A 21540-nucleotide genomic window follows, 5' to 3' on the forward strand; every position below is an offset into this window, starting at 1 on the left:
TAGATTTAATGGAAATAATTTTGCAACATGGACAGGTTTCTGGATTTAAGGTAAATAGGCAAAAAACTAAAATATTGTCTAAAAATATGACTGCAGAACAAAAGGAAGTTCTAGAAATATTAACAGGATTTGAAATAGTTAAAAAGATTAAATATTTGGGGGTATATCTTTCAGCTTCAAATGTGAAATTATATCAAAATAATTATGAATTGTTATGGTTAAAAATACAAAAACAGTTAGATAGCTGGAGAAAATTACAATTGTCTTTATTGGGAAGAATTGCAGCAGTGAAAATGAATGTTTTACCAAAATTTTTATTTTTGTTTCAAATGATACCTATACTTAAAAAAGATTCAAATTTGGAGGAAAGGCAGAAAGGTATTAATAAATTTGTTTGGGCAGGGAAAGGACCGAGAGTAAAACTTAAGATAATGCAAGATATACGTGAAAGAGGTGGTCTTAAAATGCCCAATTTTAAATTATATTATGAGGCTGCAGCTTTATCATCAATTAGTAATTGGTTTAATCTAACAGAAGGAAGATTGTTGAATATTGAGGGATGTGATTTATTATATGGATGGCATGCATATTTATTGTATGATAAAAAGGTGGATAATGTTTTTAAGACACATATACTAAGGCACGCCCTGTTGCGAGTTTGGAAAAAATATCAATATAAGTTAAATTATAAAATACCACTTTGGGCAATACCTAAACATGCAATAGAAAATATAAGTTTGGGATTTAAACATGATGTGACTACATATAAAGATATTCTTAGACTGGAAAGGAATGTATGGCAATTAAAGCCATTTAATATTTTAAAAGAAGGGAGTATACTTAAAATGTACTGTAAAACTTTTCAATAAAAAAGGAATCAATGGTGAATTGAATTTTGCTTGGTTTTAAACTGGCTACGAATTCATACTTAAAGTGGAATGCTATCGCATTTCAACTAAGCATTAATATAACATTGTTTTCAATATTGTTATATTGCTTCATTCAGCACTGATAGATCATGTCCAAACTATTCTCAAAATATCTTAAAATTTATTAAGCAGCTTAAAACTTACAATATTACCAATGATGGGCAGCTTGCGTATAAATCTGAAGAACCATTTTTTAAATCGTGATGTTAAACCTAAGGAAAAAGAAAAAATAAAGAGATTTTTTTAAAGGAAAACAGCTCTGAGGCACACAACATAAAATGTGTAAAACTTTGACAGAAAAGGTAGAAAGGCAGATTTGTGGGCATCTACAAATCAAGCTTACAATTTAAATCTTTTGTGGATACTATTAAATTAGAGCAGAAAAGAATACTCCACTATCGTGCAAACTGATCTACAGGTAGCAACCATTCAAAGTTATTGAAAAAACTGGCTCATGACCAGTCCTCGCACTTATGACTGTTGCGGCATCCCCAGTCATGGATCAAAATTCAAGTGCTTGGAAACTGGCATTTATTTTCGTCGGTTACAGCACCCCGAGGGTCGCTATGTGTGACCTTCCCAGCTGGCTTCCGATAAGTCTATAGGGAGACACCAGATTCGCTTAGTGACATGATTAATTTAACAACTGCCGTGATCCACTTAACAATGGGGGGGGAAGGTTGTTAAATCACGTGGGACTCACTTAGCATTGGAAATTCAGATATTTCAGATCTTCTGATGGTGCAATTTCTGAAATTTTAACTGAGTCCATCCACCTTCTTGTTCGTCAACCACTCCTTTTTCTTTCTACCCTTCCCAGCATTTAAAGCCTTCTCCATAAAGTTAGGGTTAGGGTAAGGGTAAAATGTGCCCAAGGTAAGGTAATTTGAGCCTCCTCATTTGTGCCTCTAGTGAGAACTCTGGATTGATTTGTTCAATGATCAATTTATTTTCTTGGCTCTCCACAGTATTCTCAGAAGTCTTCTCCAGACTTTCATAGAGTGCCACAGAGACTACCACGGCTTGCACTGTTCTGATGTTTGTAGATACAGACATATCACATAACCTTAATATTTTTTCTAAGATTTTCTTAGCTGTTTTACCTAGTCCTGGTCGGCAGGGTATTTCTTGACTATTGTTTCTTTGTTATTGATGGCTGGTCTTAAAAATACAGAAACTATCTATCACTCCAGTATCTTCATTATGACCTGATCGATTCAAGGTTGATTCAGCCTTCCATCCTTCCAAGGTCAGTAAAATGAAGACCCAGATTGTTGGGGACAATATGCTGACTCTGTAAGCTGTTTAGAGGGGGCTGTAAAGCATTACGAAGCAGTATATACAGTTGCAAGAAAAAGTATGTGAACCCTTCGGAATTACGTGGAGTTTTGCATGAATTGGCCATAAAATACGCTCTTAACATCATGTAAGTCACAACAATAGAAAAACACAGTCTGCTTAAAATAATACTACACAAACATTAGCTGTTGTCGTTTTAATTGAACATAAGATGGAAAAATTCACAGTGCAGGGTGGAAAAAGTATGTGAACCTTTAGACTTAATAACTGGTTGACCCTCCTTTGGCAGCAATAACCTCAACCAAACGTTTCCTGTAGTTGCAGATCAGACCTGCACAACGATCTGGAGTAATTTTGGACCACTCCTCTGCACAAAACTGTTTCAGTGTAGCAATATTCTTGGGATGTCTGGTGTGAATCGCTCTCTTAAGGTCATGCCACAGCATTTCAATCGGGTTGAGGTCAGGACTCTGACTGGGCCACTCGAGAAGACGTATTCTGTTCTGTTGAAGCCATTGTTTTGTTGAATTACTTGTATGCTTTGGGTCATTGTCCTGTTGCATCACCCATCCTCTGTGGAGCTTCAGTTGGCGGACAGATGGTCATACATTTTCCTGCAGAATGTCCTGATAAACTCTGGAATTCATTTTCCCATCAATGACAACAATCCGTCCAGGCCTTGAGGCAGCAAAGCAGCCCCAAACCATGATACTCCCTCTGCCATGTTTTACAGTGGGGATAAGGTTTTGATGTTGGTGTGCTGTGCCTTTTTTTCTCCACACATAGTGTTGTGTGTTTTTCCCAAGCAACTCAATTTTGGTTTCATGTGTCCACAGTATATTTTGCCAGTAGTGCTGTGGAACATCCAGGTGCTCTTTTGTAAACTTCAAATGTGCTGCAATTTTTTTTTTGGACAGCAATGGCTTCCTCCGTGGTGTCCTCCCATGTACTCCATTCCTGTTTAATGTTTTCCTTATTGTAGATGTGTCAACAAAAATGTTAGCATGTGCCAGTGATTTCTGTAGGTCTTTAGCTGACACTCTCGGATTCTTCTTTACCTCATTACCTACGGCAGCACCTGCTGCCGGCATCAACTTCCCTCCGTCCAGTGCGCTCCCACAGAGAGGGCCTCCTCAGGGAGCCTCCGATCAAAGAATGTTGATTGGTGGCCCCCAGGGGGAGGGCGTTCTCTGTGGGCGCGCCAGACCTGTGGAACCGCTTGCCAGTTGAGCTCCGGATGGCTCCCGACCTGCGCTCCTTCCGGCGCGATTTAAAAACTTATTTATTTGAACAATCTGGCCTGGTCTGATGGGTTTGGGGTTGGATTTAGTTTTAAACACACTTTTAGTATTGTATTATTGGACATAATTATTTAATTCTTTTTAATCTCTTTTTTAACTTTTGTATTTACATTTTGATATTTATTGCCCTGTACACCGCCCTGAGTCCTTCGGGAGAAGGGCGGTATAAAAATTTAATAAATAAATAAAAATAAAATTAAGCATTATGCGCTGTGCTCTTGCAGTCATTTTTACAGGACGACCACGCCTAGGGAGAGTAGCAACAGTGCTAAACTTTCTCCATTTGTAGACAGTCTGTCTTACCGTGGACACATGAACATCAAGGCTTTTGGAGATACTTTTGTAACCCTTTCCATCTTCATGCAAGTCAACAATTCTTGATCGTAGGTCTTCTGAGAGCTCTTTTCTGTGAGGCATGGTTCATATCAGACAATGCTTCTTGAGACCAGTAAACCCAAAACAGGTGTGTGTTTTTAAAGGGCAGGACAGCTGTCAGCAACACATCCAATATCATCACACTGATTAGAGTCAAGGTTGGCTCACTCCTGACTCCAATTAGCTCTGGGAGAAGTCATTAGGCTAGGGGTTCACATACTTTTTCCACCCTGCACTGTGAATGTTTCCATCCTATGTTCAATTAAAACATGACAACAGCTAATGTTTGTGTAGTATTATTTTAAACAGTGTTTTTCTATTGTTGTGACTTACATGACGTTTAGAGCGCATTTTATGGCCAATTCATGCAAAACTCCACGTAATCCCAAAGGGTTCACATACTTTTTCTTGCAACTGTAAGTCTAAGTGCTACTGCTATTATCAATTATGCTTGATTGTTATAAAGAAAACCAGACTGACAAGTATATTTTAGTCCCATTTTTTCACTACGTTCTTTAATCTTTATTACAAATGTTGCAGACCCATTGCATTTTCAGCTATAAGAGTTGGGTCATCAACATAGCATAGGTTATTGGTATTTATTCTTCTAATTTGAAAACCACATTCATCTTCTTCCAATCCGGTTTTCCTTAATATATATTCAACATATGAGCTGAATAAGTAAGGAGAGAGTATACAGGCGTGTCTCACTCTTTTTATGTGTGTGTCTGTCTCACGAGGACAATGAGATGAACTTGGATTCCCACTTTTCTAAGCACATTTTACAGCTTGACGTGACTGACCCATTTGAAGGTCTTTCTATAATCACTGAAGCATATAGTGACTTATTTTTGGTATTCTTTAGCTTTCTCAATTATCTAGCATGCATCAGAAACAAAGTTCTCATGTTCCTCAGCCTTTTCTAAAGCTAGCTTGAACAACTGGTATCTCTTTTTTCATGTATGTTGGATGATTTCGAAGTATCATTTTGCCAGAATATTGAATGGTTGTTTGCATACTCTGTTAACTGTATGTGTGTGTGTGTGTATTTGAATGTCAATTAAAGTTTCCCGATCCGGATTACCTACGGCAACACCTGCGGCCGGCGTCAACTTCCCTCTGTCCAGTGCACTCCCACAGAGAGGGCCTCCTCAGGGTGCCTGCGATCAAAGAATGTCGATTGGTGGCCCCCAGGGGGAGGGCGTTCTCTGTGGGCGCGCCAGACCTGTGGAACCGCTTGCCGGTTGAGCTCCGGATGGCCCCCGACATTCGCTCCTTCCGGCGCGATCTAAAAACGTATTTATTTGAGCAATCTAACCTGGTTTGATGGGTTAGGGTTTTAATATGTTTTTAATTACTGTTTTAAACTTGGGCATTATATTTAATCGTTTTTTAACTTTTGTATTCTGTTTTTATATTTACTGCCCTGTACACCGCCCTGAGTCCTTCGGGAGAAGGGCGGTATAAAAATATAATTAATAAATAAATAAATAAATAAAAAATAAAATTAAATAAATAAATAAATAAATAAATAAATAAATAAATAAATAAAAAAATAAATAATAAATAAATAAATAAATAAATAAATAAATAAAAGTTTCCCGATCTCTTGGCTCCTGTATCAGTCCCTAGATTTGTTGGCACAACTTGTTCGAAAACCTTGATTGATTCCGTGATCTTTGTCTGTACATACTTGAAGTTGACCTTTAGCATGCCAACTTGAGGTTGGAACCTCCTGAGTTCAGAGATATTTTTTTTTTGAAAGACCTTCCTTGATTTTCCATATCTGTTTCTACGCTCAGTGTCTCTACAGATGTTGTAATACAGCTTCTTGCCTTTTCTAATAGCTCTCTGAAACTGTTAAGTTTCTTCCGAAGAATGTTGTCTTCCTGTGCTTTAGCTTCTTTTCACTTCTTGACAATCTTCATAGTTTGGTGTGACATCCAGTTTGTTCTCTTCTGTTTCTTCATCTCTGGCAACCTCTTTCAAAATTCATCCTTAAGCATTTCATTTAAGTTCATTCAACAGTTACTATCCTTCTCTACCAACGAGGTTCAGGACTTCAAAGCAATTCCTGATGTTCTCCTTGAAAATGATGGGTACATGTTCAACATTATATTGCTGAAACTGACTTGTTCTTCCTTTTAGCCTAACTTGCACCTTGCACATGAACGTTTTTTTATCTTTTCCACAATCAACACCTGGCCATGTTATTGATGCTGTAATTGAGCTGCTCCACCTAATTTTAGCAGTAATATAGTCAACACATAAATATTTATGCACCTAAAATAATACTGTTTAAATAGAGCAAAACAGGCAGATATTTAATATTTTAAAGTTATGTCAAATATAAAAGGGAATGAAGACAGCTAATTTCTTGCACTGAATAATACAATATGTATCCCATCCTTATGCACACTGTTGATGTTAAAGTATATTTAATCAGCACATTGCCTTAACGTAATTTTTTAAAAATCTACGTCAATCGTTGAAGATACTCAATAAGAAAACTCATCTGAATGTCTGGCTCATGGCTTTCTCTTGTTTCTCCAGAGTGATTGCAAAGAAAAGTTATAACCAGTGGAAACAAGACTTACTAAGAAGTAAGTAAGACTTACGGTACTTACTAAGAGCAAGTATATTAAATTAATTAAATTAATCATTTAAAATGTTTGATGGAAATTTAAGTCTCATTTTCTTTCTACAGCTTAATTTATCTGCTGCAATACTTTCTAATTATCTGTTTACAACAAGGGGTAGCAACATTATTTGTAACCAGTCTGATCACACTTCAATAAAATATGGCATGTATATGAATATGAACATATGCCCCTGTGTTCCTCTCTTGCTATTTCATATCTTTTAATTCTGGGATTAGATTGCAATCAAAGAATTACTGGGGTGGAGAAACTATGCATGAAGATTAAAAATAGTAAACTATTACGATACTCGAAAGCATTGTGCAGTGTTAGATTTCTCACATGAAGTAGATGTGACCCTTACTTTCTGACTGGAAAAGAAACATGTATATCTTCATAATCAGCAAGGTAGCAGCCATTGTTGATGCGATGATTTGCCAGGATTCCATCCCAGAACATTTTTCATTCACCACATTTCTTGTTTGGTTTACGTATTCCAAGAAGATATGATGGTATAGAGTAAGAGTATCCTGGAGAAGAGAACAGACAAGCCACAAAACAGAATGAGACCAAATGTCAATGAATAAACTTACTTTTGGGGGGCAATCTTTTTATCTGACTTCCCTAGACAGGGAAGTCAGCACAAAAGCAGAAGGTGATCGGGTAAGAGTAACAATTTATCCCAGACAAAAGGTACTTCAAACAAATGAAGCTCACATGGTGATTATGTTGGGGAGTTTCTGAGGAATGTAAATATCTTAAATACTTTGGTCCCAAACTACTAACTAAAACTTGTGTGGAGTCAGAATTGCAACGAAAGCCTGCAAAGCTTTTAGAATCTTGGTATCACATCCCTTTGGAAGAACTTTCATAATGGAAAAATATGTCGGCGTCAACCTCCCTCCGTCCAGTGCGCTCCCACAGAGAGGGCCTCCTCAGGGTGCCTCCGATCAGAGAATGTCGATTGGTGGCCCCCAGGGGGAGGGCGTTCTCTGTGGGCGCGCCAGATCTATGGAACCGCTTGCCGGTTGAGCTCCGGACGGCCCCCGACCTTCGCTCCTTCCGGCGCGATTTAAAAACCTATCTATTTGAACAATCTGGCCTGGTCTGATGTGTTTGGGGTTTGGATTTGGTTTTAACATTGTTTTAATTATTGTATTATATTGGGCATAATTATTTAATCTTTTTAAACTTTTGTATGTATATTTTGATATTTATTGCCCTGAGTCCTTCGGGAGAAGGGCGGTATAAAAATTTAATCAATATAAATATAAAATAAATAAGAAGCCCACATGACTTTGTCAAAGGTTTCTAATGTCACCTAGTCAAAACTCAAAGCAGGTTTGCAGGTCTGGCTTAGGTATTACAATATTGTGATCAGCATTAGCAACTAACCAGGTATCTTATGCACATCGGCCCGAAGGCTTGTCTTCAATAACTCTTTCTTGCCAAGTTGCTTCCTGAAGGACACAATGGCACTTAAACAATCCTCATGACAAATGGCCATTAACAGGTCTGTCCTCCTTCATGCACTGGTCAGGCTCTCTAAAGTCCTTGTCCATCAAATATAAGGGGGGGGAATGGAACTCTTAGCTAAAGAATCCTCAAGGAAATACCTTAATACAAACCTCCGGTTTGCAGACACTGGAAGGCAAGCTCCATCTTCCATGTCTGATTTCGCACTGCTGGGGGACCCTGGAAAGGGACGAAAGTCACCCTGTAGGGGCAACCAGCAAGGAGGGGATCCCCGCTTGATCATGGTAGGGCGGTAGCCCTTCCACTCAATCCGGGGCAGCCCTCCAAACTGGTGGATGAAAGACCGGCCATAGAAATTTGGCCGCAGACAGCCAAAGTCAAACTTACTACCAGGCACCTATAAAGCAACGCAGATGAGACTGGGTGAGATCTGAACCTGTTTTCAATCCTATTTTTTTCACCTGTATAAGCTGCCCAAAGTATAAAAATCTTGGACTTAAAAAAAAAATCCTAATTGGTATGAGCGACATCTTGTGGCTAAACCTGATACTACAACCTGTTATTGCCTAAAAAGAGACTTGGCTTGAAGCCAAGACTTTTGCACCTTGGCAGATATCAGCTGTGAGAAGCCCAGCTGTGTTTTATACTCAGTGACAAAACCATTTTTATTCTCTAATTGTAAAGCTTTTAATTTAAAATACTACTTTCCAAGATTGGATCTTGGGCCTGCCATCATCAACGGAGTACATTTAGAGCAAAAGCCCATTTGAATTTATTGCTCAAACTAAAGAACCATAGTTACCCAGGGTCCCTAGCTCCATTACTCAAGGTTTATAAGGCTAAGATTACGACAATGCTCTTGTATGGAGCAGAAATTTGGGGTCTTTACTCAACCACAGTTTTAGAACAAACACAGTCCCAGCATTTGAGATGTATTTTGGGTGTAGATCCAAGAACATCTGCTGCAGCAGTTAGAGCTGAATTGGGAATTCATACAATTCATGCATTATCTAAAATTAGAGCTTATAACTACTGGTGCAAAGTTAATGAAATGGAGACTGATAGACTCCCCAAATTATGCCTACTAGAGCAAATAAAACTACAATCACAAATTTCCTGGATCACCAAACTAACAAATTATGTAAGAAGCTGTGGCCTTCCTGTCTCTTGCATAACAGGAGAACAATCTAAAAAAAGAGGTGCCCAAAGAATTAAGGATATAGAAGCACAAACTGATATAGCTATCCTTAGTAAGGTGGGTAACTTGAAATGGCTGAGTAAATACAAATGTACTTTTCAAGTGGACAGTTATTTCAAGTTACAACTCCCAAAACATCTTAGGGAGATATTTACGAGAGTGAGATTTGAACAGCTTGACACAATGGTCAGATATGGGAGATTTCATGCTATACCGTACAATGAGCGTCTCTGCATTTGCGGAGCGGCAGAGGTAGAGGACCTGGCTCACATCCTATTTGACTGTTGTCTGTATAAGAGGGTGAGAGACAGGTATCTTGGTCTATATACCAAACGAATGACCCATTGGGATCCCCATATCAAAATAACTTACCTTATGTCCAGTCAGAACTTGAAAATAACATTTAACGTAGCACAGTATTTAAACAAAATGATCCAGTTAAGATCTGCATATGTGGGACTGATTGGGGTAGATTGCAAGGGCGACTCCGAAATATAATGTTATCATATTTTATCTATATCTTAAATTATTGTACATTATTACAATTTCATTTTAGATTGTATTTTATTACTATTTCATCTTAAATTGTATTTTATTTTAATTCCATTTTAAATTGTATTTTATCAAATTCCATTTTAAATTGTATTTTATCAAATTCCATTTTGGATTGCTTTTATCAAGTTTTGGTGACAGTTTGTTGCTGGAACTTTGCACTTTGATATGGCCCAAGGGCTAATCAATAAAGTTGTTGTTGTTGGAATATACTACTAAGAGAACATAGATGAAGATCAGGAACAGATTGTCTTTATGTTGAAAGCAATTTATGAAACTATCCTTACAGCTACTGATGAAATAAGAAGCTACAGAAAAGAACAAGATGTCAGCCTAGATATAGGAACCCAAACTTTGATTACAACTAAAGAATCAACTACACAGAATATAATAGAAGAAGTGGAACAATTAAATAGTATGATAAAAGATTCAACTGATCAACAAACACAGTCAATGGAAAACCCAGAAAAGGGACTGTCAACATGGAAAAAGGAAAAGTCTTTCTATATAAACCAGAAGAAATCTGAGGATCAAGAAGAACAGATAGAAGGGAAGATAAACATTTCAGGACAACCATGCCGAGATGGAAAAATAACGACGATTTGTTAGTCCTTCAAAAAAAATGGCGACCGGATGGCCTTTTTTATTTCAAACAATATATATAATAACAGAGGGAGATCTATTTGATGACTAAAAAGCACGGATATGGAAGGCGAGTTGGCAAAGAAAGAAAGCTAGAATAAGGCTGAGGAAAATTGAGTTTTTGACTTATTAGTTAGAATTAAAATACAATATACTCAGATAAGATGCGTACACTGAATACTAGATTTTGTTATGAGGTGAGATAAAGAAAACTTTGGTCATTTAAAACTTGGAAGTATAAATATTAAAAGTTAAATTTGAATACTAATTTGTTTATAAAAGTTGAATGTAAAAGTAATTAAGATATATATAAACTAAAAATCTATTGATAAATGTAAAAACATGTTTTTACTTAGTTGTTATAATAAAAACTGTACTAGCTTAAATATGAGATAGTAGACATTAAGAGAAAAAGAGAGGAAGTATTTAATCTTGAAACGAGAAATTTTGGTTACTAAATCTAAGACATTTGAAAATTAATAGAAAATAAGAATGTTATACTGTATTATTAATTAGTTGATGTAAGATGGTGAGTAACAGAATATATCTAAACAGATAAGACGTGTATCCTGAACATTAGATTTTTTGATGAATTGTGATAAAGGGAATTTTGGTTATTTAAAACATGGAAATTATAAATATTAAATGTTAAATCTGAATATTAATGGGAAACTAAAAATTGGGAAAAACTAATTGTCTAGAAAGACTGAATTTTAAAATAACTAGGATATGTATAAGCTTAAAATTATTGATAAATGTAAGGGGAAAAGAGAGGGAATATTTAACGTTGTAGTTTGAGGCTTGTACTAAAGATACTTGTATGTTGTTGAATTATCGATTAACACAGCTGCCACATTGCTTTTTAAATACTTAAATGTAAAATTAGAAAATCAATAAAACTTTAAAAAGAAAGAAAGAAATACCTTAATACAGTGTTTTTCAACCTTAGCAACTTTAAAACATGAAGACATTAACTCCCAGAATTCTCCTGCCAGCATATTGGAACATAGGAGTTGTGGTGGCACACTGGTTAGAATGCAGTATTGCAGGCTAATTCTGCCCATGGCAAGGCATTGGATCCTGACCAGATCAGGGTTGACTCAGCCTTCCATCCTTCCGAAATCGGTAAAAGATCGTTGGGGCCAATATACTGACATTGTAAACCGCTTAGAGAGTGCTATACAGTACTATGAAGCTGTATATAAGTCTGTGCTATTTTATAATATCTGCCTTCGTCTATTTCTATTGCTATTACTATACTGAATTCTGGGAGTTGCAGTCCACAGATCTTAAAAGTTGCTAAGATTGAGAAACCCTGCTTTAATAAATAGGAGTATAAAATCCAAAGCAGCTCACTGAAGCATCCAAAAATAGATTTATTTATCAGAGTGCCCTCTCTTCAAGGCAAAAGGTACAATAAAACTATCATAGAGACAAGCAAAAGTTGTACCATTCAGCTAAAGATAAATTTAAAAGTGACAATATATTTAAAAGTAATGTCTTCTTCAAGTTTAACTTACTTTCTGATAACTTCAAGGATACCATATATCCATCCCTGTAATTTTCCTGACAATATGAAAGTGGTTTAACATGTCTTTGTGAAGAAAGTATTTGGTATGAGGGAACAAAACAATCTTGGATTAGAGTGGAAACAAATGGGAGATAGTATCAGCTCTCTTGAAAAGGGCTTCAACTGGGGTGTTGCTACTTAAAAAGGTACCTTGGCCATATGATTGTCAAGTAGAGGTACATTCACTATAAAGCAATTCCTTGCATTAGTTCTCCTTGAAAAGCTGGTTTGAAAGCGTTTCAGATCCTTGAATAATTCAGCATACCTGCAAACAAGCTTTGAAAGCATCGGAGGACATTAAATTGTCAATTTTATTATGTTCCTGATTTAAGTGCTACCTGGCACAAGCATCTGGAAAATACTAAATGCACTACAACTTTCTTCAACTGGGTACTTTCCAGACATGTAGAAGTACAAAGTGCATTATTGTAAGCCAACTTGGGTGAAAATGATTAAATACTGAGCCTCAACAGATTTGAAAGACAGATAGCTGGAGACAGCTAGAAATACTCTTTTTGTGAGAATATAAATAGGCTATCAAAAAGTGTAGTCTATCACCAAAATGAACATTAATCCCCACTAAAAAGCCTTAATGTTCTTAGCAGAACGTTACTGCATCATCCCTTCAACTTTTTTACATTTAAATCTGTATAAGAATGAACTTTTCTCATGGAAATATGCTTCCAGTTTTCATAAATGCTTTAAACAATGATTTCAATCTAGATAACACTGATATGCAATGCAAGATGTTTTGCAACAATTTAGTTTCTGACTTATTATCATTATACTTTGCAAGCAAAATGAAATCAATACTTTACTGCAAGAACTGTGCTAATGAAAATTATTTTCAAGATCATTTTAAGAACATCATGAGCTGCAATGAAAGCAGATCTATAATTTCCTATTTCCATAGCCTTCTATGATTACACATATCGGGATAATTATTTAAAGCAGAGGTCCCTAACCTTTTGGGCACCAAAGACCAGTACCATATAGAAAGATTTTTCCACGGGCCAGAAGGGGTATGGTTTTGAATACTGCCTGCATCCCAAGGATGGAGCTTTCCTTGTTTGTGCTGCCCGGTTGCTGGCATGCTGCGGAGCAGTGCCAGTCCACGGACCGGGGGTTGGGGACCTCTGATTTAAAGGCTAACCAGCTGATGTAATATAAGGTGGATGATGCAATGATAGGAATGACTCAGCAGGGTCTCTGTGTCTCTTTAAAAGCAAGCAGGGTCTGTATCTCTTTAGGAGCCTGAGTATAAAAGGGAAGTGTCAACGCTGCAAACATCGAATGTTATTGCTTGACAAGAGATGAAGCAGACATTTCATATGTTAAACTTGTGTATTGCTTTAAAAGTTTTGGTTTAAGGTTGGGAGGGGGGATGACTAGGACTGCACCTTCAAGGCCATCTGTCTAACTAAAGAAGATAAGGCCTTGGTGGGTTTTCTAATGGAAGAGAAACTAATTCTTTAAATTAATTGGAGAATATGATTAATGACAAAATTAGAAAGGTAGAGAATTGTGTTTTAATATATTGTGCAAGGGGCAGAAATTTCAGATTCCAGCTTACTTCAAGCAAGCATTTGCCAGTGTATTAGGCCAATAAAGGACTTTTAAGGTAAACAATGCCTGAGTCACTTGAAAAGCCCATACGTCGGAAACTTGACAGGAAGACTTTTGCTGGAGTGTCTCTCTCTCATCCATTTCCTGCTGTAACTGCTGTGTATTGGAGTTTGCTGTATTACCACATATATACATACATACATACATACACACACACAGAGTTACAGATAGTGTTTGATAAACCACCACTTAATACAAACCACTGTTTACTATATTTACTCCTAGGTTATCGCAGCGCAGTAAGACTGTGCATGCTCTGATAACACATTATTTCCCGAGTTTTGTCAATGAGGTCTATTTTATCCAGCTCTCGGGAAAACTTTACTCCAGAAACATACATTCGTGTTTGTGCATTCTACTATTCAAACCTGTTCTTCAACTTCTAGCTGACTTAAACTCATTTTAGAGCAGGTCTTGCTGGGTGTGGTATTTTGCTTTAATTGGGATCTGCACATGAAAATGCATAAACAACTTTTTCCAAACACATGCTCTTCAAATGCGTTGAACGAGGATTTGCATCAGTTCCACAACATCAGCAGTTGAGAATGATAGGAACTGTAATACAATCTATCTACAAGGAATCAAGATTAAGCTGGCTGTCCAGAGTTCTACTCCATGCAGATTCAAGGTTAATCCCTCTATTATGGAAATTCCATGTCAGCTATTAATTTTAAACCTAAGGACTAGACATGTTTAGCTTTGGCAACTTTAAGATTTTGGATTTCAACTCCCAGAATTCCCCAGCCAGCAATTAAATTAGATGAGACAGTGGACAACTATTTCTGATTAGGGAAAGGACTATTAATGTCAGTATTTATACTTACATTAACAAACGAGCCTTCATTCAATTTTGTTTTACTGAGGTAGTGTTATCCATAGTATAATAATTCTAATATAAACTTGTACACCGTCTGATTCTCAACACCTTTGAAATCCCATTTAGGAATTTGTTTAGTTGAATTGTTTAAGGGCTATCCGGAAGTTCTACTACCAACCTGGCTATCCCTTGGCTTGCCCCAAACCATTCATTTTCTTGCCTTTCAAAGTTTGGCTTTGAGTACAAATTATATTTCTTCTATATTTCTACATTTTTTTCTAGCAACACCTGTAGATCTATTTGCTTTGCAGCACTAAACAAACTGCATATCTTTTATGTTCCCTAAAAGGCAATTTCAACAGAATTACCAAGAAAGTGAACCGGTAAACCTGTCTGTTTTGTGCACAGGCACCTTTTATCTAAAAAACGCTTTTCATTTTCCTGTTAGAGAGGTTCAAAGTCCCATCTGCTATTTATTACGCTGTTCACACAGATCTAATCAGTAAATCATGCTAAGGTTGTATCTTCAACCAGATTACCTAAGATAGCAAATCTCTGACTTGGACTATGGCTGCACGATTAGCCTTACGTATATTATATTGCCAAATCTTTTTACAGTTTTGCACAATATAGAACACAAACAAAAAGACAAGGATCCCATCTGCCCTGATTTAGCCTTCCAATCTATCCTCTTGAACCTTGTAACAAGCAATCATTCTAACATGACTATAGTCACCTTGAACTGGATTCTTCCTATTGAGGACCACCCGGAGGCTCCAACTGGTACAGAATGCAGCCGCGAGAGTTGTGTTGGGAGTCTCCCGATACTCCCATGTGACACCTCTGCTCCGTGAGCTGCATTGGTTGCCAGTTGTCTTCCGGGTGAGATTCAAGGTGCTAGTAATGGTGTTCAAAGCCCTCCATGGCATGGGGCCGGAGTACCTCAGGGAACATCTGCTGCCGGCATCAAGCTCCCTGCGCCCTGTGCGTTCCCACAGAGAGGGCCTCCTCAGGGTGCCACCGGTCAGAGAATGTCGACTGGTGGCCCCCAGGGGGAGATCCTTCTCTGTGGGCGCCCCGGAGCTAAGGAACCAGTTACCGGTTGAGCTCCGGACGGCGCCCGATCTGCGCTCCTTTCGCCGCGATCTGAAAACATACTTGTTCGAGCAAGCCGGCCTGGCCTGAGGGGGGATTGGTGGGGTTTTTTATTATTTTTTATTGGGGTTTTTACTATGTATCAATTGTATTTTAATCGGGCATGTATTTAATTATCTTTTAGTTTTTGTAAATTTCTGTGTTTTATTCTTGCCCTGTACACCGCCCTGAGTCCTCCGGGAGAAGGGCGGTATACAAATATTAATAAATTAAATTAAATTAAATTAAATTACCCTTCACAGAAAGAATAAATATTATTCATTAGCGCATGTTAGAGAATCAGTCTGTCTCAGCATATAAAGAACTGAGCTATGCAATGACTTAAGAACTGCAGCTTCAAGCATCCATCGCTGCTATAGACTTAATAAGCTTGACTCATGCACCACACAAAACTCTGTTGTGCATCCTGGTCTATAGGCTGAGCCATCAGAAGCTTAACAAGTTGTAACTGGTTTAACCCTAGCAATGTGATTCAAACAACTGGGAAAGCAGGTATAATAATACTCAATCAAGGTACAAGCTTCAGGAGAAATACAGGGATGGCGAGATCTTGCCTGATAGCCTATAGTATCACGTGACCAAGGACACTGCAAATAGCCAATTGCAAGTTCCCAATATGGCGGGTGGCCTGGCCTTTGGAATATCCAATATGGATTGTAAATAGCCAGAGGAGGAAGTCTCCGTTCTAACTCTGAATGGTCACTAAGTGACCAGTCCTAAGCAGAGGACTGCCTGTATGAACCTAGCACATGGTTTGTCTGTACTACAAGTGATGGCTACATAAACAGGAAGAAGATGGGGTTTGAATTTTTCCCAATGTGGACACCCCCAGAGAAAGCAAAACAAAGCAAATTTCAACACAAGCACATATCACCACAAAAATAATGCAACTTACATGCTTTATCTGCACACTGACATCATGATGGTATGTCCTTATTTTAACATCACAGCGGTTTGCAATAGATCCTTATGTTTTCCCAAATAATAATAATTATTATTATTATTATTATTATTATTATTATTATTATTATTATTATTATTATTATTATTATTAATTATTACTACTACTACTACTACTTATATGCCGCCCTATCTCCCGAAGGACTCAGGGCGGCTAACAACAATAAAAATACAATAATACAAAAGTTAAAAAAAAAGAATTAAACTAGCAGCCCCAATAATAAGTTAAAAAACATTTTAAAAATCCCTGTCAGTCCAGGTCAGCCTGATGGAAAAGGAATGTTTTAAGGCCGCGGCGAAAGAACCGGAGATCCGGGGTCATCCGGAGCTGAAGGGGAAGTTGGTTCCACAGGGCTGGCGCTCCCACAGAGAAGGCCCTCCCCCTGGGGGTCACCAGCCAACATTGTCTAGCCGACGGCACCCTGAGGAGGCCCTCCCTGTGTGAGCACACTGGGCAATGTGAAGTCGTTCCCGGCAGTAGACGGTCCTGCAAATATCCCGGGCCTAGGCCATGTAGGGCTTTAAAGGTAAGTACCAACACCTTAAATCTCACCTGGAGGGCAACCGGTAACCAATGCAGCTCACACAGGAGGGATGTAATATGGGAGTATTGGGATGCTCCCATCACTACCCGCACGGCCGCATTCTGCACCAGCAGAATGGTGGTCTTCAAGGGCAGCCCCATGTAGAGAGCATTGCAGTAATCTATACGGAAGGTAACGAGTGTGTGAGTGACCATATGTAGGGCATCTCGGTCCAGATAGGGGCGCAACTGGCACACCAGGCGAACCTGGGCAAATGCCCCCCTGGCCACAACTCCTATATGATCTTCAAAACTGAGTCGTGTATCCAGGAGGACACCTATGTTTCGCGCCCTATCAATGGGAGGTAACACCTCTCCTCCCATAACCAAAGATGGAACCTCTTGGACTAAACGAGATGCCGGTACGTAAAGCCACTCAGTCTTGGCCGGGTTGAGCTGGAGCCTGTTCTTCCCCATCCAGATCCGTACTGCTTCCAGACAACGGGACATCATGTCGAGGGCATCGCTGGGTTGGTTCGGGGTGGAGATGAAAAGCTGGTTATCATCAGCATATTGATGATACCTCACCCCGAAACCACGGATGATCTCACCCAGTGGCTTCATGTAGATGTTGAACAGGAGGGGAGAGAGGACCAACCCCTGGGGCACCCCACAACTAAGGGGCCTCGGGGTTGACCTCTGCCCCCCCTGCCAACACCGTCTGCAAACAGCCCGAGAGGTAGGAGGAGAACCACTGTAAAACGGTGCCTCCCACTCCCAATCCCTCAAGACGTCGCAGCAAGATACCATGGTCGATGGTATCAAAAGCCGCTGAGAGATCTAATAGGACCAGGATAGAAGAATAACCCCTATCTCGGGCCCGCCAGAGATCATCCACCAGCGCAACCAATGCCGTCTCCGTGCTGTACCTGGGCCTGAAACCCGATTGGTATGGGTCCAGATACTCAGTTTCCTCCAGGACCAAAGGGAGCTGCCGAGCCACCACGTTCTCAACAACCTTCGCAAGGAAGCGAAGGTTGGAGACAGGACGAAAGTTATTTAAAATAGCTGGATCCAAGGCAGGTTTCTTGAGGAGGGGCCTCACCACCGCCTCCTTCAAGGCGGCAGGGAAGCACCCCTCACTCAAGGAAGCATTAATAACTGCCAGGAGCCAGCCTCGTGTAACCTCCCGAGCCGCATAAACCAGCCAGGAGGGACACGGGTCCAACAAACACGTGGCGGCACTTAATTTACCCATGATCCTGTCCACTTCATCCGGAGTCACAGGATCAAACTCCTCCCAAATGTTATCGGCCAAACCCATCGCTTCCCCCCCCCGTCAGACACTGCCCAGTCGGAGTCCAGACCAACCCAAATCTGAGCGATTTTATCCACCAGATACTGACTAAACTCCTCGGCCCGTCCCTGTAAGGGTCCTCCCCCGTCCCCTGATTTAAAAGGGAACGGGTCACCCTAAACAGGGCGGCCGGGCGGTTGTCTGCAGATGCAATGAGGGTGGTGAAGTGAGCACGCTTCACCACCTCCATTGCCACAAGGTAAGATTTAGAAAAGGATCTTAACTGTGTTTGGTCAGACTCGGACCGACTGGAGCTCCAAATGCCCTCTAGGCCCCTTTTCCGGCGCTTCATCTCCCGCAGGTCCATGGAAAACCAAGGAGCCAACCGGGATCTGCGCCAGGTCAGAGGCCGCAAAGGGACAACGCGGTTGAGAGCCTCCGAAGCAGCCCATTGCCAGGCGTCAACTAAGGTCTCGACTGGGCTGTGGGAAAGAGAGGTAGGAATCAATCCAAGTGCCGTCTGGAACCTATCCGGGTCCATCAGGCGCCTGGGGCGGAACCACCTGGTCGGTTCCGCCTCCCAGCAGCGGGGGGTGGCATGACGGAGGCCCAGCCGCAGGAGATAATGGTCTGTCCATGAAAGGGGTTGAGAGGTTGGAGTAACCCCACCCAGACCATTAAGCCACTGCCCAGAGATAAAAATAAGGTCAGGCGTGTTTCCCCCCTCATGAGTCAGACCCTGAATAATCTAGGTCAGGTCCATGGCCATCATGGAAGCCATGAACTCTTGGGCCACCCCTGATGCACCGCCCAGGAAAGGCAGGTTAAAATCCCCCAGAACCATGAGTCTGGAAAACTCAACCGCCAGCCCCGAGAGAGCGTCGAGTAGTCTGGGCAGGGCCATTGCCACGCAGCTGGGAGAAAAGTACGTGAGCAACAGGCCCAACTGACCCCCAGGGCCCCACCTCAGGAGGAGGGACTCACATCTGCCTATCTGAGGGGCAGTGGCCTCCCGCGGACAAAGGGCCTCCTTAATAACAACTGCCACCCCCCAGCCCCTACCCTGAGCCCGAGGCTGGTGAAGCACACGGAAACCTGGTGGGCGTAACTCGATCAAAGGGACTCCTCCCTCCGGGCCCAACCAAGTTTCCGTAATGCATGCCAGGTCTGCTACTTTTTATGTAAAGGTAAAAACACTCTGCACATCATGTGGCTGACAGTTTATCCTCTCAGTAAGAAACTGTTAAATGTAAATTAAGTCCCATTTTAGTTTGCTTCATTCCAACATACATCTTAAACGTCTTCCTGAGCATGGCTGGCTCAGGAATTCAGGGAGTTAAGTCATAAAAGGGCCATCATTCCCCACCCCTAGAAAGTGTCTGCTTGAATAGATTGAGAAAGCTGCCCATTAGCCACAAATCCTGATGAGAGAGAGAGAGACCTTGATCAAAAGATATTCCCATTTTTTTAAATAAATCCACACAAAGTATCAATTGTGTGCACCCACAAGATGGTAAACTCTGCAAAAACAACCACTAATTAGAGAGTAGACTCAAGAGATGTTACTCATGCTCTTTTGAAGAATGTACAGTTGGGAAGAAAATGGATCCTGCATGTTTTTATGATGCGTAGTACCGATAGTACACTGTGGAAAGACATCTATTGTCCTCGGTTAACGCTCTGAAGAACATGTATTCCCACTGCCATTCACATAAGGATATCACTGCAGAATTTTTTTGGAAATCTGCACTGCATACAATAATTATAAATTTAATTTCCTATTGATGCATAAAATGACTTCAGTGTTAAGAGTGACTTCAATTGTAAAATGAGACACACGTAAGACTATTAGTATTACAGAGGGACAATACATTTTTCAATATTTTTCTTTTTATTTCTTTTCTCTTTTTATATGAAACAGTAAACAGCACCCAAAAAATTATATCTGGCTATTTGCTCGTTCATACTTCACTACATTATCCAGATATATCCTGCCCCATTGATACGGCTCGCAACTTGGGCGTCCTCCTGGATTCATGACTCAATTTTGAAGACCATATAGGAGCCGTGACCAAGGGGGCTTTTGCCCAGGTTCGCCTGGTGCGCCAGTTGCGACCCTATCTGGACCAAGATGCCCTACGCACAGTCACTCATGCGCTCGTGACCGCCCGTTTAGACTACTGCAACGCTCTCTACATGGGGCTGCCCTTGAGGACCACTCGGAGGCTTCAGCTGGTGCAGAATGCGGCCGCGCGAGTTGTGATGGGGGTTTCCTGATACTCCCATGTAACACCTCTACTCCGCGAGCTGCATTGGCTCCCGGTTGCCCTCCGGGTGAGATTCAAGGTGCTGGTGATGACCTATAAAGCCCTAAATGGCTTGGGTCCAGGTTATCTGAGGGAACACCTGCTGCCGGCATCAAGCTCCCTTCGTCCAGTGCGCTCCCACAGGGAGGGTCTTCTCAGGGTACCGCCGGTAAGAGACTGCCGGCGGACAACACCCAGAGATAGGGCCTTCTCAGTGGGTGCGCCTGCCCTTTGGAACCAGCTGCCAGTGGAGCGTAGGACTGCCCCCGACCTCCGTTCGTTCCGCCGGGACCTGAAGACCTGGCTCTTCGAGCTCTCTGGCCCAGGCTGAGAATTTTAATTTTAATTTTAACTGGGGTTTTATTTGTTCAGGGACGGATATAATTTTTTTTAATCTGTTTTTAACTTTTGTATTTTTTGTTTTAATTACCCTGAGTCTTTCGGGAAAGGGCGGTATATAAATATAATAAAATAAATAAATAAATAAATATTTTGAAAGCTTTAATTATCATTGTGCTAACAGTTTAAACTGTTTGTATTTTTAAATAAAAAAAATCAAGGAACAAGGAAAACAGGCTGTGAAGAAGATATGCAGCATCCTAGACAATCCTGAGGTCCCTGCTCAAGAATCGCTTATATGCCACGGCCTGGATAGAAGGAAGTGAACTACCAAAAATCTTTTCTGCCATCCTTACCATTCTCTGCACTGCCTTCCTGACTGAAGCAGGACTTCCAAACCAGACCAGATGCTCTTGATCGTCCCTCTATACAGAAAGTGGTAAGGACAGAGGAAGGAAGATGTACTTTTCTCACGCGACGCAGAAAATGCAGACTTAATGAAAAACTGTCCCATATTGTTTATCAGCACTTTTAGA

At 40.3% G+C, this 21540-nt stretch overlaps 1 protein-coding gene across 1 annotated transcript in view; it reads right to left on the minus strand.

Moving 5' to 3' along the window:
• Positions 1-21540, minus strand: part of SGPL1 (sphingosine-1-phosphate lyase 1) — a 68441-nt gene that overhangs the window by 41974 nt on the left and 4927 nt on the right. Inside the window, exons 2-3 of the mRNA XM_081328219.1 lie at positions 6908-7073; positions 1074-1141 (exon numbers count right to left, since the gene is read on the minus strand). Coding sequence (XP_081184345.1) covers positions 1074-1141; positions 6908-7073 — 234 coding nt within the window. The remainder of the gene's footprint in view (positions 1-1073; positions 1142-6907; positions 7074-21540) is intronic.

This window comes from Vipera berus (genome assembly GCF_964194415.1).
Source record: "Vipera berus genome assembly, chromosome: 5".
Taxonomy (NCBI): Eukaryota; Metazoa; Chordata; class Lepidosauria; order Squamata; family Viperidae; genus Vipera; species Vipera berus.